General features: G+C 46.6%; 1 protein-coding gene across 2 annotated transcripts in view; it reads left to right on the forward strand.

Moving 5' to 3' along the window:
• Positions 1-10,099, forward strand: part of MAD1L1 (mitotic arrest deficient 1 like 1) — a 361,949-nt gene extending 351,850 nt beyond the window's left edge. For both annotated transcript variants that reach the window (XM_085301122.1, XM_085301129.1), the window contains exon 18: positions 8,907-10,099. In XM_085301122.1, coding sequence (XP_085157248.1) covers positions 8,907-9,065 — 159 coding nt within the window. In that variant the 3' untranslated portion in view covers positions 9,066-10,099. The remainder of the gene's footprint in view (positions 1-8,906) is intronic.
• The last annotated feature ends 12,728 nt before the right edge of the window (positions 10,100-22,827 follow it).

The raw sequence follows: 22,827 nt of genomic DNA on the forward strand, positions 1-22,827 counted from the left end.
CCCYAGCAGAACATGCAGATGCAGAAGCAGACGTCAGAGGTGAATTGTATATGTTACCCTCTTCCCTCTTTGTCAATATTGATGTACAATTTACAGCATAATGACACGAGRCACAGAGTGCATCCTACAGATGAGACAGGGAATTTTAGTTTCAGTACTAGTCCTTTAAAACTCTGAAAGCAGTCTTGGAAAACACATGGGTATTAATCCAGAATGAGCAGTAGTTCTTCTACCCCATGATTTAAGTTGGATATATTTGTCTCTCTCTGTCCTAAACTGCTGAGTAGCATTAATGCACCCTGATAATAACTGTCACATTTTACCCTGGGGTTTGCTCCTCAGTGATAGGTGAATTCACAGCAGTTCAAAGACCTGTCATTCAGGAAGAAAAACTATATAGGAATATTCAGCTATAAAATAGTAATASTATGAATCAAAAAGTATTCTTCCTTTATTTTAAAGCCTTTGATCTTTCTTTTATGGCATCACATTTGACAGTGTAAAGGGCAGTAACCTGTAGGAGAAGCCTTGTGAGAGACAACTTGCCCTCCAGTGCTYGCTGCACTCTCCCCTGGGATTAATACCAATTGCTTTCCCCACATCGAGAGAGGTGGAGGTACTTCAGCACATGGCAATGCTTCCTTTTACATTTTCTGTTGTTTACATCTCTTGGGGCTGGTGCAGGAGAGCTCACGTACATCAAAACATGTAGCTGTATGGAGAAACTCACTGCTATGCAATGCTCCCCGCTCCRTGTTTCTGTGGTACTGAGTTGATGCAATAGCCAAGACCCTATCGCTTTTATCACTCGTGTATATAGTGCCTGGGTCATGTTTTGGATTAAGATGGAAGTATATAAGCTGACCTCTTGTGCTAAAGACATTGTGGGACTGTGTTTCATCTCAATGTTGAATAATAAGAAAGAAAAAGGAAGTGTTTGCTATAAATCTCAGTGCACGCAGGGCTGTTTCTCACCTATCCCACCCCAGCTTTCAATTTTCTTCTTGGCATTGCCAGGTGCTCTCTTTTCTTTGCTCAGCAGCTAAAAGCAGCTTTTTCATTACATTTCCTGGAAGGCCCTTTACAGGCATCCATCCCTCTCTGCCTCATAAATTCAGTTTATATAGCAAGCTGGCAACACGGAGGTCAGAGGTCTTGGCAAGAAGCAATTATTATAAAGAAGTACTCTTCCTCTTTTGAGTTACAAAGAGGATATTATAGGGGAAAAATTTTAGCTAGAGACAAGGAGTGGTCATTTGTGAAAGGTAGGTTGCTTGACTGATGAAGAACTGCACATGCTGTTAGGGCTATGTTGGGATGGTGTCACGTCAGCCTGAGCAGTATGGTATCATTGGCCAGCAGAAACCTACCAGCTACCACAAAAAAGAAAGAAGGAAACGAGTAAACAGTTTGTTAAATAACCTCATAAATATTGCCAGCCGTAAGYGCATCTTGTGGTGCAATTTGTTTTTTTTTTGTTTTGTTTTTTAATATTTCTATAATTTTAAATGAACAGCCTCTAATTAAAGTGATTTAGTGGCTACCTGGGGACCTGGTATTTGAGCAGCGTGTGATACTTAGGAGAGATTGATTGGTGAGGCGTAATTCAACTGGGGCGTTTTGATAATGATATCATCACCCGAGAGAGCCAAGTTTGAGCAATTACAGAGACTTCAGAACCTCCTCTTTGGATTGTTGTAACTTCAGCAGGCGGTTTCCATGTGCGTGCACACACACACACACACACACAAAACCTCTTTGTTTCTCTGTCTGTCGCACTCTGCATAGCCCTTGCGGTACAGCAGTGAAGAAGACAGACGCTTATTCTAGGTAGGTAATGACACATACTAATGCCAGTCTGGTGATAGGTGTTAGAAAGTGGTGGCACGTAGGGATCARACTTCTCTTCCACCTTGCTGCTGATTGCCTAGAAGCAAATGCCTGGCGTCTCCCTGCAGGAGCGAGTGATTTGGGTGCTCTTCGCCGGGCGCTCGAGTTCTGCGAGTTTTTGGTTGGCCGCGTGTTCGGGCGGCCCCTTGGTGGGGGTGCGTTGTGAGCAGCCCGTTGGGTACGCACGAGCGCGCTGACTGACCAGCTTTGCTTTCGAGACTGTTCCCTTCGCTGCGCACCAGAGCCCGCGAAGAGGCTGCAGGCCCTCTCTGCGGCTATATTTTGGCTCTCCTCTTCTGACAGCCGCGTGTAGACAAGACGGCCTTTGACATTTAGAAAAATCTCAGCGTCTAAWGCAAGAGGCAGAAACAAAAAGATTTTCTTTTTAAAGGTCAGAGCAGGCGGCTTCTTAAAAAATATTTTCAAATTGGTTTGTTGGACTGTGACAGGATTTACACGTACTAATGGGTGGTGAGGCAAGCGGGAGGCCCCGCAGTGGGTGCACTGGGGAAGCCATCAGGGAGGCAGGGACCATCAGGAACACGAGGGTGCCCAGCTCACTCGACAGGAGATGCGCTGTGGCACAGGTAATGGTCCCACTGTGGAGTTCTTGTGAGATGATTTGGTACAGCAGACCGTGAGGACTTTTCCTGACAGGGAGAAGTTTTGGGGAAGAGGGAGTGACTGTCGTTTGTGAAGAGTGGCTCTGAGGGACTTGGGTGGTGAAAACAAATTGCAAAAAGGATTGATCTTGTGAGGAGATTTGCATAACATCCTAGCAGGCAGCACCAAAGGCTCTGAGTAGGGYTTGGGAACACCATGAGACAAGGGAAATGTCAGTAAGAGAGCTGGGGTTTGGAGAGGTGCGTGCAACCACGGCAGAGCTGTAACGCCAGAGGAGGCCAGTGAGCTGAATGGGGCAAGAGAAGCTCTTCCTGGCGTCTCAACCATATTGCTCCATCCCTTGGCATGCACAGGGTTATTTCCCCAGTGTATTCTGGACATCGTTGCGCAGAAAGTGATTTGTGAAATAAGCAGAGCAGAGCTTCTCAGCAGACAAGATGGAGCCTCCACGATACCTTCATTGGGTAAATGTCACTGTGCAGTGACTCACTTGTTTGTTTTGACCCCTAATACATCATAGCCTCAAAAAGTATCATCTACTGCAGAGTATGGCAGAGCTTCCCTTCTGAGTGCGAAAGGGTGGAAAGGCACACAGGCAACTCTGCCCAGGGCTTAGACTTAACCGTTTATCACTGTGAGGAGCGGTTCGAAATGAAGTTCCCAAGCTGAGCCTGCTGCTTTAAAGTAACACTGGACTTGATACAAAGCACCGCTGTCACTTTTGTCAGCTTACCGAAAAATCATGTGGGAACTCCAACTCCAGCACTTTGATGTGTATGTTTGAATATGAAGGAGAACTATGTGGATCGTATGCCTAAATATAGTAGTGCTTTCTCCATGTGGAAATCTGCAGTGGAATATCCCCACTTAATGGTGACTTCTCAAAATCTGTTGAATACTGAAGCCCTCTTTTTCTTTTTTCCATGTTTCTCCCCCATGTTTCTTCATGATAACACATCCCTATGGCAGCTTTCTCTTTGGAGCAACCCAGCACCCTCTTCTCACTCTTCTTTCAGAGTCTGAAGGCMTACAAGACATTGAGTCATGTGCTGAAGTAGTATCTTTCAGAAAGGATCCTAAAAGCTTTGGATGACTAAATTRACTTTGGTTCACTCCACTAAATTCATTCCAGTTTATAGCTGATGACATTTTTGGAGACAGAGTGAGGTCATTCTTTTTTTTTTTTTCTTTCTTTTTCCTTTTTTTTTCTAGCTACCAAAATACATCAGAAAGAAGAAGAAAAGGGTGTACAGAAACTTTAAGAATTAGTGTCTCTAGACTATAGTGCACTACTGAACTGTATATTTTCTTGTAAATGACGAAAAGAGGCAATCAAAGTTTTGATATAGCTACCYTTCAGCTGATGGAACAAGCAGTGAATAAAATGCTGGGACTGGCTTTCAGAGAGTGTTTCAATGCAATAACAGCATGGGCGCAAAGACAATCTCAGCTTCAAAGCAAAATCAATGCTTGAGTTGTATCAGAGCACCAGCATTTGAGAGCACCTTCTCTACAGTTCATGCATTGCTGCATTGCTAGCCTGGTCCTGTCAGCTTTGAGTCCTTCCCTTCGTGAGGACACTTGGTAGTGCCCGTTGCTCCTATGCATCTTCAGCATTGATTGCTCTAACCCCTTTCTGAGGTGGTCGCTGTTGGAGGAATGGGCTTACTTTTCTACCATACTAGTGGTTATTTGAGAGAGTTGCATGTTGCCAATGCAACATGAACCTAGATATCTACGTRCTTCGTCCCATTCCTAAAATACAGACATTTTGATTGTCTTAGCAGTCACTGAGAAAGAGAGCRAGGGGAGCCTCTCTGCTGCACCCCTTCTCTACTCTGGTCGTTTCCTTACACAGGATAAACTGCAGTTAACAGAAAATGCACCCAGCATTTGGCAGCAGATGCACTGAGCAGAAAAAGAAGCAGATTGAAAGTTTATCTGGTGACTGAGGCTCCAGCTTCCACAACAAATGCTTCTTCTCTTGGGTGTGCATCTTCCATGATTAATTTTTTAGTTTTATATCTCAACCTTCATCTGCTGCACAGAGCGATACACAGAGCAGAAAAAGTGGCAGCGGCACCCCAGTTCCCAGGTACCTGGCTGGCAAAGAACTATATGTGCAGTTTTAGCTATAATGCAAGTCTTTGCCTGCCAAATATAGGTGTGTGTATATATATATATGTATATGTATGTATGTATATATGTATAAATATGTATATATAAACACTGTAAAGGTGCGAATAATTTACCAATTTCTTGAGTTAAAAGGAAGATTTATGATGTTTCCTTCTGTCAGGTGGCAGCTGATCTCGATTCTTGTGGAAAAGCAATTGTACTAAAGGCTCCTTTCTCTGAGCAGATCTAGGAGCAGCTGCTGTGGGTTTATGTTGCCATGTGGTAAATAGACCTGTCTTCTTCATGTGGCACAACGCAGTGAAATCGGCTCGCCGATGTGATTGCTCTATAGGGTAGCACAGCCTATAAGCAGAAAACAGGGTGTCACCCTTGAAATCTGTAGCAGTTGCACACATCCACCAGCAAAAGCAGSCATGGGGTAACACCGGGCCAAGATTGATTTCCATTGCCTTTCTAGGAAAGGTCCCGGTAGGCCTTAAATCAGACTGAATTGGCAACAGAGCTTAGCCAAAGCTGGGAATCTCTTCCCTTTTGTGAGTATTTTTGTGAGATTTGAGTAAAATATGGCTGAGACCTGAGTGTCAGTAATTTAGCATACCAGTCTGATTTTTCCACGAATGAGAAGATCCAGGTCTGTGAGACAGTATTCTCATCCTGCCTGACTTGAGGATCCTGGTCTGCCCTTTAGTCAGGGAAATTCTGGAGGGGATATTGCATCTCACATTAACCACTGTGCTTAGCTGGCTAACTTAGCTCAAAGTGTGATGTTGGTCCCCACACTGCCTCTTGTTGCAGCCCTGTGTGCATTGCCTACAGGGAGGATAGAGGACTCTCRGGCTCAGCCTTTCCTTTGACCTTATGTATTCAGTGCCCCTCCAAGTCTTGTTTTTTTTTTTTCTTTGACAGTTGCCTTTGAAAGCAACAACACACAATAACCACATAGGTTTGAGTAAGACATTTTAATAGTGTTGGGCCAAGAGTAGCCAGAACTGGTTTTGAATATGCTCTGGTCTTTCTTGACCTTTTCCTGCTCACTGGTTTTCCCTGTGGGTCCGAGTGATGCTGGATTGGGTCCCTCATCTGGGCATTTTATACTTGAATGAGCCTGGGGGATGTTCAGCTTTGACTGGACTTCGATTCTCGGGGTACATTGCTGGGGTGAATGGAGATTGCCTTGCATAGAGTGTGTTCCTGTGAATAGCTGGTACATGCTCTCAGCTATGCCTCTRTTTTTAGTAGAGGTTGTGCCCAGGAATTTTCTTTGAGGATTGGGATATTTTTTTAATTAAAAAATTGATTAAAAACAAGAGTGGAGGGAGTCTTGGGTATGAGCAGTGAGGAGGATGACTTGAATGCCCTGATAGCTTTAAACTGCTGGAAATTTCAGCTTTGTAGCTTTCATAATTGCAGTTTTTAAAGCTGATGTCACTGGTATGCTCTGCACTGATCCAAAATGGCATGAAACAACTGGCACCCAGGCAGCAAGCAARTAGATTTTGTTCAACAGAGCATCCCCTTCGGGGTCTTCTGCCTCCTCTTTCCTGCCCACCGATGCATGTCTCCTCCCCTACCATGGTCCCTGCTCTCTCYAGCTCCCACAGTACCTCTCCTGGCTCTTTCCTCTCTGCCTGCAGCTTATTTAAYGTCCCAGGTATGGGGCAGACTTGCTTTTGAAAAAACATTATGTGAATTAATGGGAATGTATTGCTATTCTTATAATCACTTTATTTGTAAAGTACATGCTGCATGGGTACTTTTACYGTTGAACTCAATAACAGCTGTAAATATGTATATCTATCTGTATCCCAGTCTATACTACATTATGAGCAGATGGGTAAAAAAGAAAAAAACAGTAAAAACAGACAATAAGAACAGTAACAATGATAGTTGTTTTAAAACACTCCCCAAAAAAGCAAGTTTCTAAAGGTTTTTTTTTGTTTGTTTGTTTGTTTGTTTGTTTTTAAGAAGTGTGAGACTAAATGAGCTGAACTGCAAGTTTCCATCCTCAGAGTTAACATTTAAATATTTTCCTGGCAGAGAAAGAATTGCTTGCTCTCCTTGTTCTTGTCAGGGAAGAGAACTGAACAAACCTGGGTGAGATGTCTTCTGTGGATGCCCCTTCTGACTGTTCCTGGTGAGAGGGAGCCCAAGCAGGAAGGTGTTGCTTCTCTTGCTTGTCAGACAACCAAGAGAAACCACAGTCCTGTTGAACACAGTAAGGAATAACAGTCCTCTAAAAAGCACATATTTCTTCATGTAACTTCACCAAACATTATTATTCTGCCTCTGCTGAAGGATGAAACTGCAGTTATGAAGAATAGTTAAGAGAAAAGACCATTAATCTCTCAAAAAAGAAATTATTCAAATGTTGTCTTCACCCAATACAACCGTCAGCTCAAAGTAGACAAGTTTAAAACATTTTAAGTTCTGTTTCTGAGATCATAAGACACACACAAATGGTCTGGCAGTGGAAGCTACATTTCTTAAGGAACTTACTTTAATTAGTTAAACTAGTAAACCAATTAATGGATTTACTTGTAAATTCTTAGAAAATTAGTTTTGTGCCCAAAGAGTGTTTTAATTCTAAGAAGGAGGCAGTGTCTTTCATACAGAGATTAAATTTGTGTTTCAGGTGAATTCAGTTCAGCGTTGACTCTGAAGACACAAGTGATGCATTCATAATACTTGGACCTTCATCCTAAACTTGTGTTTCTCATCAGCTCAATCCAGGACAGATTTGCAAAACAAAACCTGTGCTGCTTTGACAGCACCTAGCCCATATACTAATTTGCAACTGTTCTAGAGCTTCACATTGTGCCTAACCTTTAAGATAGATTGCAGATGTACACTCCTTGCTGTACCATCAAACTARTTTCCTAATGATCTGCCATTTCTTCCCTTTTCCTAGTTAGACTCTTTAATCTGAACCTGTGGCACAAGGGATGTGCAGAAAGCAAGTAGGGTAGCTCCACTAAGGGACTGATTAAGGCACCAAGCATCTTTTGGAGTTGCTGAAAAAGAACTAAGCTGAAGTGGARGAGAATCTAAACTAATGTTAATTTACTTTTCCTCTCTGAAATCCTGTTTAGATTTTCTCCCTGGCTCRGGGGTGACAGGGACATCCTTGGTACCTTGTACTCTTTGCAGTCAGAAGTGACACATACATGAAAAGTTCATAATCAGATGTGTCCAGATTCTTGGAAACGTGAAATCGGAAACAAGCAGGTTCCCTGGGGCCCTTGGCGAGTAACACTTCACTTCTCTCCTAGCGGGTAAAGCCATGTCTTCCTTTGCCATGGAAATCCTCAGCTCTGGGTGTTTTGATAGGATGGGAGCCTGCCCCACTCCTGCTCCCCACAGGAGCCCTCATAGTGCCCCAGCTGAGCTTCAGGGAGAAGCAGTGGTACAGAACAGTTAGGAGTGGGAGTGTTTTGAAGGGSAAAATGGCAGGGGAAAGAATTAGCATTTCCGCTGTGTTGTTTTTGATGTTTACTAATAAACAAGCAGCTTTTGTGCCTCCAGGGCCAGGAAASGCTCCAAGCTTTCCTTACATCTCTTTCATTTAGCTTTTTTTCTTTTTTTTGCTTGTTTTATGTGTTACAGGAGATTTGTAATGTCTTCCCACATGTTGAGTTTCCTTATTTTCATGTTAGCATCTCTGGAATAATTCTTCTGGAGCTCTTGGATATGCGCTACCAGGCTGATTTAAACATCTTGATACGCTTTAGGGATGTGGAGTGAATCAGCAGCTCATTCAAAAGGAGTCATGTCAGTTGGGAACACATCCACTTCCTCCTTCAGGAATAGGAAGGACTTCAGGGATAAGTGTTCCTTAGTGTCATAGAAAGAAAACTCTTTGGTATAGTTCCTGCCTCCCAAGCCCTGGTGGGTGATGGAGTCCCCAGTGTGGGCATCGTGGCTCTGCACTGGCTGCTCTGCTGCAGGTGGTGTGAGCCTGGCTTTTGCTCAGGCTGTTTCCAAGATGCTCAAACCATTCTTTTCCCTACTGTGCCATTTGTTATTTAGGGAGGCTCGTGTAGGGGTTCCTGTGCAGAGATTTTGGAAATGCAGAACTCAATAATGGCCCAATTAAGTTGTGTGTCGAACACCTGCTCTGCAGCAGATAACATTTCCTTGATTACAGGCAGATCCTCACTGAAGAAGCCTTCAGAGCCATGGTGCTAGTTCTCTGTGTTGTGGAAAGTGAATTAAAACCCTGTGGTATTAATGGGTTTGTTCTTCTTCCCCCTTAGGCCTGCAGCTCCTCTAGTGGAAAAATGCAGCTTCTGGAAACTGAGTTCTCTCGAACCATCCGGGAGCTCATTGAACTCCACTTGCTTCGCCAGGACAGCATCCCAGCATTCCTCAGTGCCCTTACACTCGACCTCTTCAGCCGCCAGACCATTGCTTAGCTTGTACCAGTCCCACAACACTCATCAACCAGGCAAGGAGCACTCCTGGACAGGATAGTGACTCACCCCTGGTGTTCATAAGGTAGTGAGTTCCCTTCCCATCCTTAACCCATGGCATTTGGTTGGTTTTGGTTTTTGGGAAACTCCTTCTCCCCTCTTCTTCTATATTGATTCCCTAACCTGCTTCCTCCTGCTCCTCTGAAAAACTTCATTTCCCTCATGTGGAAGGGAAATCTAGATCTCTCCCAGGGCTATCCTCTGCCAAACCCCACATATGAACTGTAAAATGTATTTAAACTCCCCAGACTCTCTTACCATCTCTCTGGGAGGTAGGTGGGAATGCTGGTTTGATAAGCCACAACATTGCTATTCACAACTTTTCCCAAGAGGATCCCCAAAATAAGAGCCTCAGCAGACAAACACACGTGAGTGTTGAGGAAGGCTGGTGCTCCCTGGCCACACAGCTAGTGAATAGTCCTCTCCTAACAGGAGCTAAGAGGTTGGTCCCTGAAGATAGGACATTGGTGAAGGATCAGAGTCATGAGTTAGCAGGTTAATTTCAAATACCTCCTGCTATTGCAAATGGCTCATCACTCAGTAGTGTTGAAATTATTTTCAAATTATCTAATTACATGAGTCTCAGCTCCAGAATGCCAGCTCCTAGTCTGCCATCACTCAGCAGAGAAGCACAAGTATAAATGGACTTTTGAAGACCATGTACCTGCATTGACACTTCTCTGTCTCATGGTGTGCTGCGATGTCACTGACGTGCTTTTTGTTCCTTGACAAGACTCTTGGGCAGTTGGTTATCTCAGGAGTGCAGATGGTGGGAGGGATCTCCTCAAGGTGTATTGCACTGTACTGCTGGTTTTAACCTGCTGCCTGTGGGCAGGATGTGCATATCTGCCACCTTGCTGGGGGTGTCGTCTCTCCTTTGGAAGGGATGTGGAGGATGGAACACCTCCTGAAGTCAAGCATTTTGTGTTGCAGTGGAGATACATCTTTTATCCTAAGAATAAAGTGTCACTTCCTAATCTGAGTGTATGACTTCTTTATTTACACTCAGCTACTGGAGAGAGCCCAGCGTAGGGCTACGAAGATGATCAGAGGACTGGAGCACCTGCCCTAGGAGGAACGGCTGCGAGAGTTGGGCCCGTTTAGCCTGGAAAAGAGAAGACTGAGGGGGGATCTTATCAATGTGTATAAGTATCTGAAGGGAGGGTGTCAAGGGGATGGGGCTAAACTCTTTTCAGTTGTCCCGTGTGAAAGGACAAGAGGCAATGGGCAAAAACTGAACCACAGGAAGCTCCACATGAACATGAGGAGGAATTTCTTCACTGTGCAAGTGACAGGGCACTGGACCAGGTTGCCCAGAGAGGTTGTGGAGTCTCCTTCTCTGGAGATATTCAAACCCCGCATGGATGCAACCCTGTCTAACATGCTCTAGGTGACCCTGCTTGAGCAGGGAGGTTGGACTAGATGATCTCCAGAGGTCTCTTCCAACCTTACCTATTCTGTGATTTGGGATGTACACTGTGCTGCCTCTGTGCTCTCCATGTATAAAGTGTGATAATGAACCACCCATCAGTGGTCCGAGGCTGGTAGTGCTTTGAGACTGGAGGACATCATTACGTTATTTTTTCCAGACGTGTCTCATTCATGCTGTAAATCAATTAGTTTGTTATGAGCTTTTGTGTTTATTGGTTTCCTCTTGATATCACCAAGAATCTACTTCTAAGCTTGGAGAAAAGGCTAGAAAGTTAGCTTAGAAGCTCACAGTGGCTGCCGGCCACTCTTAGTGGAGTCACTTTGGGATTCATCAGTATATCTACAGGCATGGAAAATAGCTGCTGTAGACCCAACTGATCAGAAGTGGTGGGACAAGCATGTGCTCTGGGGAGGCTGTAAGCCCCATCTTCCCAGCTCCTCCTCTCTGCAGGGGTTTGCAAGGAAGTGTTGCTATTTGAATGAAAGGCAGCAGTAAAAGTTTGGCATCTTCTCTTCTGCTTGAAGAAGTTGTGGTGGAAGATGAATTGCCTGGCATGCTGTGGCAGGGGAATGCTGCCTGATTCATATGCGCAACATGGCACTGCAAGTCGCCTTCCTCAGTCATGGAGAAAATGAATCATGACGTCAGCCATGCTCAACTCCTCCGCCAACACAATAGCGGATCCTGGCTGCTGCTGAAAATTTTTCTCCTGGCTCCTCGCAGGAGAAATGAAGTAATTAATAAGTTTACAATAAACCCTCTATCTTAGCAAAACACAGGTGAGGCGAGAAGTGATGCTGGGAAGTGACAAGGGGAAAAGCATTCTACCCGTTGGAAAGTTGCCTCCCAGGACTGAATGGATAATAGCTTGGTGCAAAAAAAATACTAGTCTTCTGAGACTCCTTCAGTGTAGAGGAGAGACACAGATGAATTACCCTCCTGCACCCTGTTCTTCCAGCAAAACTGGTTTGTTCGAAAAAGTTTAATAAAGTAACACTCCTGAAAGAGGCATTTTCCTGAAGCCAGGTGCCTGGCTCAGCGTGCCTGTGTGGTGCAGAGACTAGTCCTGCTAGTAGATGGGGAGACTGCTGGGCTAGTTGTCATGCTTTGGCAAGCAGCACCTCTGTCCTACTTCTACTGAGATGCTATTGGGCAGTGGGCAGACGTGGGCACTACGTGAAACCAGGGTTTTGGGAAGCTCGGCTGCTCTAAGACTCTCTCACCAAGGCCTGGGAGCATTTGCCTGAAAGTGTGGCCGTTGCAAAACAGCCTGCAATGCTGGTGAGACACGGTGTTGGGGAAAGGACTTGAGATTCCCCAAGTTCCAGTTCCAACTCTTATGCCAAATTCAGGATAAAGCCCCAAACAGATGGCTGAACCTTGCCGCTGTAGCAGCTCCTGTCGGTACAGCCATAATTACAATGCTTGTCTCTCCCATGAGGGAGTTGTGAAGAATAACTGCAATACTGAATTTTACAGTGATTGTTCCTTCTGTGCTGAGCTACCCAGGGCTCAGCAGATCATTGCAGGGCCCTGCTGCCATGCTTGCCACCCACCTTGCACTCCCTCATCACAGAGGACAGGCAACAGACCCTCTGGAGCAGCACAGTGACACCAGTTGCCACCGATGGTACAGCAGTTTTCAAACACTCCAGGTGCTGGGTGTACAAGTCCCATTTGTCTTCAGCTTGTTGCTTGCAAAGCTCCAGCCTGGTTTGCAAAAAATCATATTAGGAAATCTTAGGAGATCAGCAATAAATTTGCAGTTGGTTGGAGGGGAGAGGCGAGAGTGTTAACAAGTGTGTGTATGCTTGCTGGGTCTCTGTGCACGCTAGCTGGGTTTATGTGCTATAAGCTGTAAAATATGATTTATTAATGCACGGCTGGGGGACTCAGTGTTGGAGCACTGTCTTGTTTGCAGTGTTGCCTGAAGCTTCCCTTCACTCAAACTGCTTATGAGTCCCTGCTCCTCTGCTGATCAACCCTTTTCATCTATGTGCATATATAAATATCTAACAGGGGCAAAGAGCTGTGAAGTACTGCCATATGGTCCTTGTAAGCAACAGCGCTCTTGGGTAAGGCAGGCACTTCCAAGGTTCTTGCTTCACCTCAGAGGTTGCACCTATGAACCTGGAGCCTCTTGCTCCTGCTGTTCATTCCCTGGCTCCTTTGGCATCAATGCTTTTCCTTTGTATGAGCACCAAGGAGTTGTCCTGGAAGTAAGCATGTACCTGAGCAGAGACTAAGCAAGCGCTTGTGGGATGATCCATGGAAAAGCTTGGGCATGGCTCAGTGGTTTATAGATGTTAATTAAGGATCTCCTTCATGTAATGCTATAGGGAGAGGGGGAGACCATGAAGCTGGGGGTTGGGGGGGAGATAGGAGCAAGGAGCAAGCTTGGGAATAGGGTGGGGGAGGAAGAAACAGGGCCCAGGGAGGAAAGGGAAACCCTCTTTTCCCGCCTGACATTCTCACTGGAAGTTGGCCAGCAGGACGAGGCTCTTCCCCTCTCGGGCCTGGGAAAACCTCCCGTTTTTCCCATGTGTTGCTGGCTGCAGAGGGGCCAGCACAGCACAGTGCAGACAGCCTCTCTGAAGGCAAGAGGGAAGAAAGCGGGCTTCACAAAAGCCTTTAACACAGGGGCAGAGAGCAAGCAGCCCTTCGTGTTAGCCGGGTCAGGGCAGGCAAGGGTCCTTTGCAGGTACAAGCTGGAGGCCTCCTCCCTCCCTTTCACCACAGCGTGGATCAGAAGCCGCGGCCTGGCAGAGCTCAGATCACAGCCCTTGCAAGGATTTTCAACGGGATTTGTGTTGCACAGCTGGAGCTGGGCAGGCACATCGCCTTCCTGAGGAACTGTCCGCTCAAGGAGTCATCCCCAGATATCTCCTGAGCTRCCGCTGAGGCGAGGTGAGACCTGCACTATCCTCTTTGACTGGCTGGGACGTCTCTCACCAGAGATGTATGGGGCTGGGTACAGGTGAGCGACAGGGCAGGAGAGATGCTGCTTGTGATGCTCAGTTTTTCTGCTTGCTCTGGGGGCACAAGCCAGCGAGCCCTTCCGTGCTGCACGCTCTGTAACACGGGAATGTCGCTTTGCCATGGGAGGGGAGGTCTCCCAGCACCAGTGGGCAGGGAGGGCCCCAGCGTTAGCCGTTGGGAGCCCCTCTTTGGCCCCACATGCTGCCCTATGGCCAAGCGGAGCCCAAGCGCATCAAAGGAGGGCCCAAGCTAGCGCAGCCCGTACCAGGGCTGTTCAGCTGGTGCTGCTGCCGGTGGGTTCCCAACGCATCCCTTAGCCAGCTCCAACCTGCCAACGAAACGTGGAGCAACGACAGCCCTTTCCACTTCACRACCCCAGCATCGGGCTGAAACAGCTGAAAATGGAGCGACTTGGGCTGACAGGAAAACRTTGAAAAAAGCCTTGGGGGAGAGAGGCAAAACCTTCCTAGGACATCACCAAGGTGATTCTGGGCCTTGGTGCTTGGGGTGAGAGATGACGCAGCGAAGGCAAGTTTGGTTCTGTTATGGCTTTCAGCTACTAGAAGATGTTGGGAATGTGATGACGGTGTCAGATGCCAGGTGACTGTAGCTAACAACTGTGAGTTTCTGACGAGGCGGCGTAGTAGCTGGAGAGGACAGAACACACTCTGCACGCTGGTGTAAATCACATTTGTGCTGCCTGCTGTGACAGCAGATTCGAATTTAATAGCAACGATGCTAAAAGTTGCATGATATTTAAAAGCTACAAAATGCACCCACTCTGATCAGGGGAGGGATATTGAAAAGAAAAAAAAAATCAGCAAAGCTTTCTCTCAGAGTCTTTTTTAAATATTAAAATCCCATCCTTCCCAACAGGAAAGCTTTTTCAGGCTAAGCGGAGCAACTGAACGGCATCTGATGATATCGCATTGACACAAGTGTCTAGAAAAATAGAGTACGAATGTATGATCTGTTCTGAAAAAGAAACCTTAGCTAATAGGAAATATGCTGATGCTACTTTTAATTTCATGACTCAGGTTTGCTGCAAAATTGTTGGGAATCTGTGTTTGAACTTGGTTACATTAAAACAGTTTTCTGCTTCTTGGGTTTTTTTCCATTTGTTGTTTCTCTTTGCGGGGCTATTATTATTCTTTTTGGTACTTTGGGGGCTCTTAGATGTTGTTTGAAAGGACAGTGGAGCAGTCTTCCTTTAGAAAGTCTAGTAACTAAAAGAGATAAGAGATTTTGCTTTGGAAATGCTCTATTCAGAAATCAGTGGCCAAGCACTGCTAAACACTAAATGGGATGGTGCCAGCCCCAGGCACTGGGTGGTGAGTCCATCGGTTGCTCCTGCTCTCCTCCCCCGGGGGTGACTGGGTCTCTGAGGTACTGCACCTGGCTCAGTTTTGTGCRTTTTTTTCCCTCAAGGCCATACAAGAGAGAAAATGGAAGCTTAGGCCTGTCCTAGACTCAAGGATGGTGGCTCGGGTGGAGAAGAGGGAGAGGCAGGGAGGGGTGAGATGAGGCAGTTCTAGGGCAGGGAAGGTCTGGAGGCCACCGCCGTCCATCACTCCTTGTAGTAAAAGAACCTTGCTGGCACTGAGGAGAAAGGTGATGGCTAGGAAGGCTCTTCCTAGGAGATAAATACAGCTAAAGAGAAGGCTGCCATGTAGGGTAGGGAGCCCAAAGGCAGTTCCTAGAAGCTGGAGGCCGCCCTGGGAGTAGCCCATGTCTTTGGTCCTCACCCAAACCATCATCTAAACAAGACTCTCAGTTCATTCAGGCTGTGTCACTTYTCTCTCCTGCTTCCCCTGGATGGGATCAAGCATCTACCGGCCCCTTCTTCTTCCCTGTGCTGTTTCCTGGCCTAGGCTCCAGCACTGATGAATTATTAGTGTTGCTAATTTTACCTGATGCTGCTTCCTTCTCTTCTTGACATGTTGTGTTTTTTTGAACTCTCCAGCTGACTGATTGAGCTCTCTTTAATATTCCTTGTTTTACTTTGAATTCTCTTTGTTTTGCTGTTGCTTGTTGTGGTTTTAGTTGTTTTTCTTTAATCTTCCCACTGCCTCTTTTTCCTCTGTGGTCACTTCTGATGCCTCTTCAACCTGGAACAAAGCCAGAAACCATCAGGAGGTCATTGAAACACAGACGGTGGTTGGATTTTAAATAAAGACTGGATAATTTTATGACCATTAACAAGACTCTCTGCTATGCAATCTAAAATAATAAGGGCAATCATATCTCATGGTTCAGGGAGCAAGCTGATTGCCTGTAGGGACTGAGAAGGTAATTCTCCATCCCTGACTCCCCCCAAAATATTACACCACTGACAAGATGCACGGGACCAGGTCAAAAAGAAGGAAGATGCAGATGCAGGAGGAAGTATGAGGCACAGGACTTTGCTAGAGGGCAAGAGAATTTCCTGTGTCACCAAGTCAGAGTCCTTTTATCTAGGGATCATAGACTTCTTGCATCAATGTGATGGAAATGTTTTCCAGGTAGATGAAAGGCTGTGAAGTTCGGCAGATGAACCGTTCCTCTCTCTCTGAGCATGTACTGGGTAGTGTTTACACTGTACAACTGCAGGCACTTCGCTTTGCTGGGGACGATGGCTGGTTTGTCTGCCAGTCTGTTCCCTTAACCACTCGAGAGAAGCAGTTTCTCTGTAAAAAAAAACTCAGGGCACAAATCTCTCTTAGATCCTCTGTGCTGCTGTCTGGAGGTGCCTCCCACTCCTCACTGACCACAGAGTGAGAAAGGGAGACCAGCCCGCTACAATGACAGGGTGACTGCAATCACCTTGTCACTCCTTCACCCTTTCTCCCTTCTGAGGCTCTCCTGGCTCCTCCTTGTGCATGTGTCTTTCCTCGGTTTGTTTTGGGAGTCACGCTCCAGCCCTTGGGGATGTACGTGATCAGCTCCCTCTCTTATTCCACCGTTATCAAGCAGAGCCATGCTTGATTGGCATGCTCTGAAGTGACAGCTTCTCTTGCTGTGTGTCCTGGGAGGAGTAGGAGGAATCTCAGAAAGGAAGTGATGGCAGGGAATAAACCAAACCCAACGAGAATAGAGCCTTCAGCCTGGCAGCTGCACTGGAGATGTAGAGGATCACTAAAATCTCAACAGTTAACAACACTCTCTTGGGTGGATCCATCCTGCAGATGAAGGATGTCTTTAGGTAAGTCTTTAGGTAATGCTAGGACTTCATTTCAATGCTAGAGTCACTTACTCGGTAGACCAATATTCCAGATGCCAAACTATRGCCTTGAAATGGGCCCAGCATCATATGTGTGTGTTTCCAGCCAAGTGCCAGGTCSTGTGATTCATCCCTCCAAAAAGATATGGCGACAGGCAAGCCGGCATCGTGTGTTGCCACTAGTTAGTTACCAACCCCAACATGACRTTGAGGATTGTAGCTGTAACAAATCGCTCGTTAACTTCACTAACTCATTAGAGTATGCCAAATACAAAAGAGATCTCAGGCATGCTAATGATTGATTTTAAGGGATCACTGCTGTGGTAAACCATAATTAACAGTCTATAGCAGCYTTTTTTTTTAATTACATACAGGCAGAGCTGGGAGGAAGGGGAAGGTTGACAGGCAAATTTGGAGCCACCAGGCCCTGACTCTCCGGCGCCTGGTGTGTGACCRCAGAGGGATGTTTGTCCTAGCTGGCTGCCCTCACTGCTAGAGTGAGCTGGCCTGGTGCCTTCCTGCACTGGTAGGACCCCTTGGTGCACCAGTGGCTGCAGGGGGGAGAAGCCAGATCTAAGCACAACAGATGCATAGTATCTCCATTTTAACACAGCATATTGCCGGACTGGAACAGGTAGGTTTGGTTTACACCTCCTAGCATACGCTGGCCATTGCCAGGAGCTTCCAGAGAGTCACATCTTGTACCTCTGTCCCTCATATGGCTGTGGTGCACTGGAAAGTACTGCAGGGTAGGAGAAGAGCAGTGGTTAGTAAGTGTCTCCTGCAGAGTGGGGGCGTTATGGGTCTTCTCCTGTAGGGTAAGTGGAACGTCTTGGCTCTATCAGCTGGAGGCCTGCAGGACCTGTCACCTCTAATGTGCTACTGATTGTCAACTGTCCCACTACATCCCAGACATGCGTTTATGATAYGATGAAGTTACTCAGGCTGGTGGAAATCTCCCCCTGCATGGGATGCRCAGCCCCAGTTGCTCTGGTAGATAGGTTGTGCTGCAGGTTGTCCAGAATCCATGGCTGCTAACACAACCTCATTCRTGCCCTGGGTGGAGCCTTCATGTCTCCTTGCCGGCTGGGCTGCACCTCCTCCCTTCTCTCCCTTACACTGAGACAGCCCCAGGGTACACACAGGGGGCCCAGCCCTGCCYAGAGGAGGAGGATGGCTCACAGGGTTGAAGGAGAGACTTTCCTAGGGTGAAGAAGGCATCGGGTCCCTCCATCAGCACCAGCCTCCGCACACATGCCCTGTTTCCACTGCTGCTGTTTCCTGACTTCACTGTTAACTCTGGCCTTGCACAGTTCCCAAGTCCTGTTACTGGTGTTAAATGCAATGAATGATCTTGTCCTCCTTGTTTGTCTCCTCTTTAGTGTAACACTGTAATTAGCTTAATTACCAACAGATTCTTTTTTTGGGGGGTAACTTAAAATGGAAATTAAATTTTGCATCAAGTTTTACAGGCTGTTAACGGGAATCGAATAATCAAGCCTGACTCCAAGTCCTTGAAAATGAGTATTAAAAAAGGTCTGAATTTGCATATTCATGTTTTTAATARGGTTCAGAAGGTATATTTGCAACTGATGAAAAGGATTAATTAAGCCTAATTTGCATAGGAACAGCAGTTTAACTCTTTGCATCCTAGCAAGACAGAGACTGACATTTTGACTGGCATGGTTGTGTACTGGAGACTCGCACTGGAAATGTAGTGTGTCTGGCCAAGACCAGCATCCCACTGAATATTTYGCTTGTGTTCCAGGATGACAGGACCTAGGGGGAGCCCGGGATCCCAGCATCACCCCAGCACAGGTCGGTCCCCCTTGCACCTCCAGCTACCTCCCAGTTTCAGCAACTGTCCTGCTACCAGGGGGCTCATGACCTGGGGCTCCTGTGGCAGTGCCAGTGTAGAGCCTTCCTGCCACCCGTACTGAGCCTGCTGCTAAAACATACTGCTCCTCTTGATATGAGTGGGACAAGTGCTCTGAGGCAGGTCTAAGAAACGGTGTTAATAAAGGTAGGTGTGTTCCCTGAGCCGTCCACATCATGAACACCCTGGGGGCAGTGTACTGCACGGGATGGAAGGGAGCAGGGGGAAGAGCATAACCATAGCTGGTATAGTCACTCAAGACTTCATCTCCTGATCTCACCTCCACCTCTTTTTCTCAGTTAGGCTGGTGATAATCAGGAGTTAAAGGCTCTTCAGGCATGTCAGGCTGAGGTGAGGCTCCATGCTTCGCTTACTGCTCCCAACCATCAGCCAAGGCTCGGCTTGGGGGCAACTCTGCACCTGCAAACCAGGAACCCTGGTGACTTCTGAGGAAGGGTTGCAGACTACTGCACTGTAAATCCCAGCTGGCCCACCTAGCACTGGGAAAATAGCAGGGTCTTGCCTAGCTCTGTACAATCATGACCTAAGAAAATACATTAAAACCCCCAGCTCAAACATATCCATATTCTGGAATGCATAGCGGGAACATGACACCCCCCCAGCACTCCACAAAGACCAGAAGAGAACACAGCATTGAGTCAGAGCCTGAATCTTGCTAAAAAGTGGGAAAAATAAATAAATCAGGCATTCATTTTTCTTCAGCAGGTGGTGTGCTGCGTTTCCCTTGTAATGCTCTGGTGGTGTGTGTTGCTAATTATTTTTTCGGGTGGAATTTGCTGTGCACAGCGCATGGGGTTCATTAGACAGAGATGGCTTTGAAGTGGCGTTTGGAATTAATGCTGGCATATGTAAATGTTTCTTGTGCCATGGAAAAGATGGATATAAATGATGCATGAGGTCCAGTGAGAGTGATGCTTTCTTTGTTTATACACACCCATTGGGCTTCGTTATGCCAGGAACAGGCAGAGGAGAATCAGTATCTTGCACAATCCATATATCTACTGCCTGGTTATACGTGAACATTTAGCAGAAGGTAGCATGGCATCGTTAGCACATTGCATCCCAAATTTCCTCTGTTCAGAAATCTGTGTTAGAGATGTAGCAAGGCTACTGGTGTCTCTGTATTCAGCATCTTCCCCAAGTCCCTCAGACGACCAGGAAGATGCATCCTGCACTATAAATCATTGAGGTCCTAACCCTGTCTGACTCACTCAGGCAAAACTCCTCTTAGGGGAGACATGCTTAGTGGTAACACTGGTTTAGGGAATCCCTGCTCACATCCTCCTGTTCTCACCCCAGCTCATCCTCCTAGCCACTGGTTTGTGGGGCCGTGCTAGGAACTGAGACAGGGAACGTTTCGCTTAACATGAAGGAAACCTGAAACAGAAAGAAAAGGTGATCCCCTACAGCCACGGCTGAGAGGGCAGGAGGCTGTGGCTGCGGCAAAAAGACAGGAGAACATGAACTCCTTCAAACTCTGTCTWCTGGTCATGGCACTGCTACTGGTTGATTTGTCCCAGGAGAGCTGAGTTCAACTTACGGTGCTGGTCTGCTCTGGGGGCAATATTTAAATGCAGTGAATGCTTTCAGGGACAAATACTGTGCACATCTTCCGTAAAAAGGCAGGACCCCTGTTTGATCACCCAGTAGTGAGATGGAGGAATAACTCCCCAGTGTCTTCTAGGAGCTATTTTCTGCTGCAGGAAGTGGGCCAGACTATGTGTAAGGCATTGCCCTCTTCCAGCCCCTGCCTGAACAGCTTGTCGGTGAGCTAGAGGTCTTAGATGGCCCGTGGATGGGTGGTGCGACCCAGATGTGGAGCCGAAGTGACTAGCCCCATGGAGACGCCTTGTCAGTATAGCACTGKGAGACCTGATGCAGAGTCTCTGGGTGACCCATGGCCTTGCAAAGCAGTSCCTGGAGTTTCAGTGCACCAAGAAAGGACACCTATATTGGGGTGACTGAGCATCAACGCTCAAATGATGAGGCCTATGCTTCTGTGGATGTCTAAGCTGCTAAGGCCAAGAACATCGTAAAGTGGGTGTTACAGGAGAAATTGGGTCAGGAGACGATACATCCAAAGAGCAAGCTGACAGCCATTTTCAAAGCACCAAAATTCAGTGACAGCCATTTCAGATTAGGCATAAATGAACTTTRCTACTGGGGGGAACAAAGACAGTATGAGAAAAGGGATTTTTCAGCCCCACGGCTATGTGGTGGGCAGCATTTGGAGGTGTGATATTGATTTGGGCAGACTTCTCTGGATATTTTTGGATGGTTGACTCTGCACTCAGGGCACAATATGAAAACTCTTGCAGGACTTGGTCTTTGAAGGATGTATTACTTGCCCTTGTAGTGGCTAGACACATGGTGGGCTGAAGGCTCCATCCTGATCAGAATTTCCTCATCCCAGACAGTTTTACACAGCTTGCTGTTACCAGAGCCCTTTGGCCTGAATGGGAGGAGCCTCCAGACCCTCAGCTACCCACAACTAGTCTGGAGTATTTATGACACAGCTCTTACCTGCTCCTTTTCTGCTACTGTGGAGAAAACAAGCTGGAAATTACTGAGGTGCAACGGTGTAGTCTGTTTTCTCTGCAGTGTTTACAAAATCGCTTGCTCATCAAACACAAAGAACTGTTTACTTTTTAAATAAAACAAACATAAAATACCTCAATTCTTATTGCAGTTTGAAAAGCTGCCTGGTCCCTCCAGCCGCGGTGTTTGCCAAGATGAGAGAGAGCAGGGCTGGGTAATTGGTGTATCCCCTGAGCATGAATCACTTGCTCCATCCATCAGCAGGATTGCACGCGCACACGCTGGTGTCCCCGAGGCATTGCCGACCAGGCAGCTGCTTGGCGCCTGGGGAAGGCTGCTGTGCTTGATCTTGCACAGCAAATTGTGCATGTGAAGAGTAGCCCTGTGTCCCCTGGGGCCTCCAGCATCAGCTCCAGACTGTGCTTGTGCGGGGACTAGCTCACAGGTGGTTCCCAGGCAAGAGACAGTGAATTTCAGSACTGCTGGAGACCTGGGCTCTAAAGGCAGCGGTTGGGCCCATCTGTGATATGTTCCTGAGCCGAATCTCCAGCAAGGTTCCCTGTAACATCTGGATCTGGTCTGGACAAATGCTAAGTGAGCAAAGAAGTAGCTGTCTGGAAAGTTCTGACTGAATGTGCTGGGATCTTGTTGTACTTCCAACTTCCAAGTATTTATTTGCTAGCATGTTAGAAAGCAGCATTCTTTTCCTTATTTCTTATTGAGAAGCTCAGCTGTGAAATAACTAAATGAACCATCCCTTTTTATTAGCCTTTGGACTTAGCAGAGGYGCAATCAGTTAATGGCTGACCAGGTTTTGAAGATGCTAAGCACATTAGAAGTGCTAAGTATTATTATTTTCCCTGCAATGTTTTATTTTTTCCCTCTGAATACTCAGTTTAAATAACCTTTCCAATTACGTTATCCCGTTTCATGCATTCTGCTCCAATTAAATGCAGTGCCACTTACAATTCAGTCACCTCCTTGGTTTCCAGGTCTCTGCAAGCTCAATCCTAACCTTTGCCTCTCAATCCTGGGCTGAAACAGCACTCATTCTGGATCCAGCACCTGTTTCAGCTCTGCTTTGGCTTCTCCAAATCATCTCATCCACATCTGTTCCCCACAGACACTTTGACCTCTGGCTTCTTCTTGCTATTGCATATTTATCTTTCTTAAGGGGGGRACCCCCTGCAACCTTTCCCTTTTCTTCCCACTTGCCGGTATCTTCCTATGATGCCTTGGGCTGTTTTGATTTCTTTTTCTTTGAGAAAGGGCAAAAGATCATCTACCTGAAGGCAGACTTTGTGACCTGGTGCCCCAGCTGAAGTACCATATCTCGCCCRTAAATCTCTGGCCATGTACATCTGTGGCTTTGCAAAGATGGCAAAACCCCCCTGAGCTAAAGGCTAGGTGGGACTGGCTCAGATCTTGCACCCAAAGGATGGATCCAGCCCTTCTCCTGAAGGCTCTGGAGCAGAGATCAGCAATCTAGTTCTTCACTAGGGCAAGCCAGGAAGAGTCTTCTCCAGAACGTTTGTCCTCTGGCTTCACTCCTATGAGCTCCTTGGTAGGCAGAGAGAATACCATCTTGCTTCCTATTTAACCTTTGTGTACTTGCTAAAAATGTGAATACAAACAAACAAACAAACAAACAAACAAACAA

Source organism: Rhea americana, unplaced genomic scaffold (assembly GCF_003343005.1).
Source record: "Rhea americana isolate MKP2758 unplaced genomic scaffold, rheAme1 scaffold_10, whole genome shotgun sequence".
Classification (NCBI taxonomy): Eukaryota; Metazoa; Chordata; class Aves; order Rheiformes; family Rheidae; genus Rhea; species Rhea americana.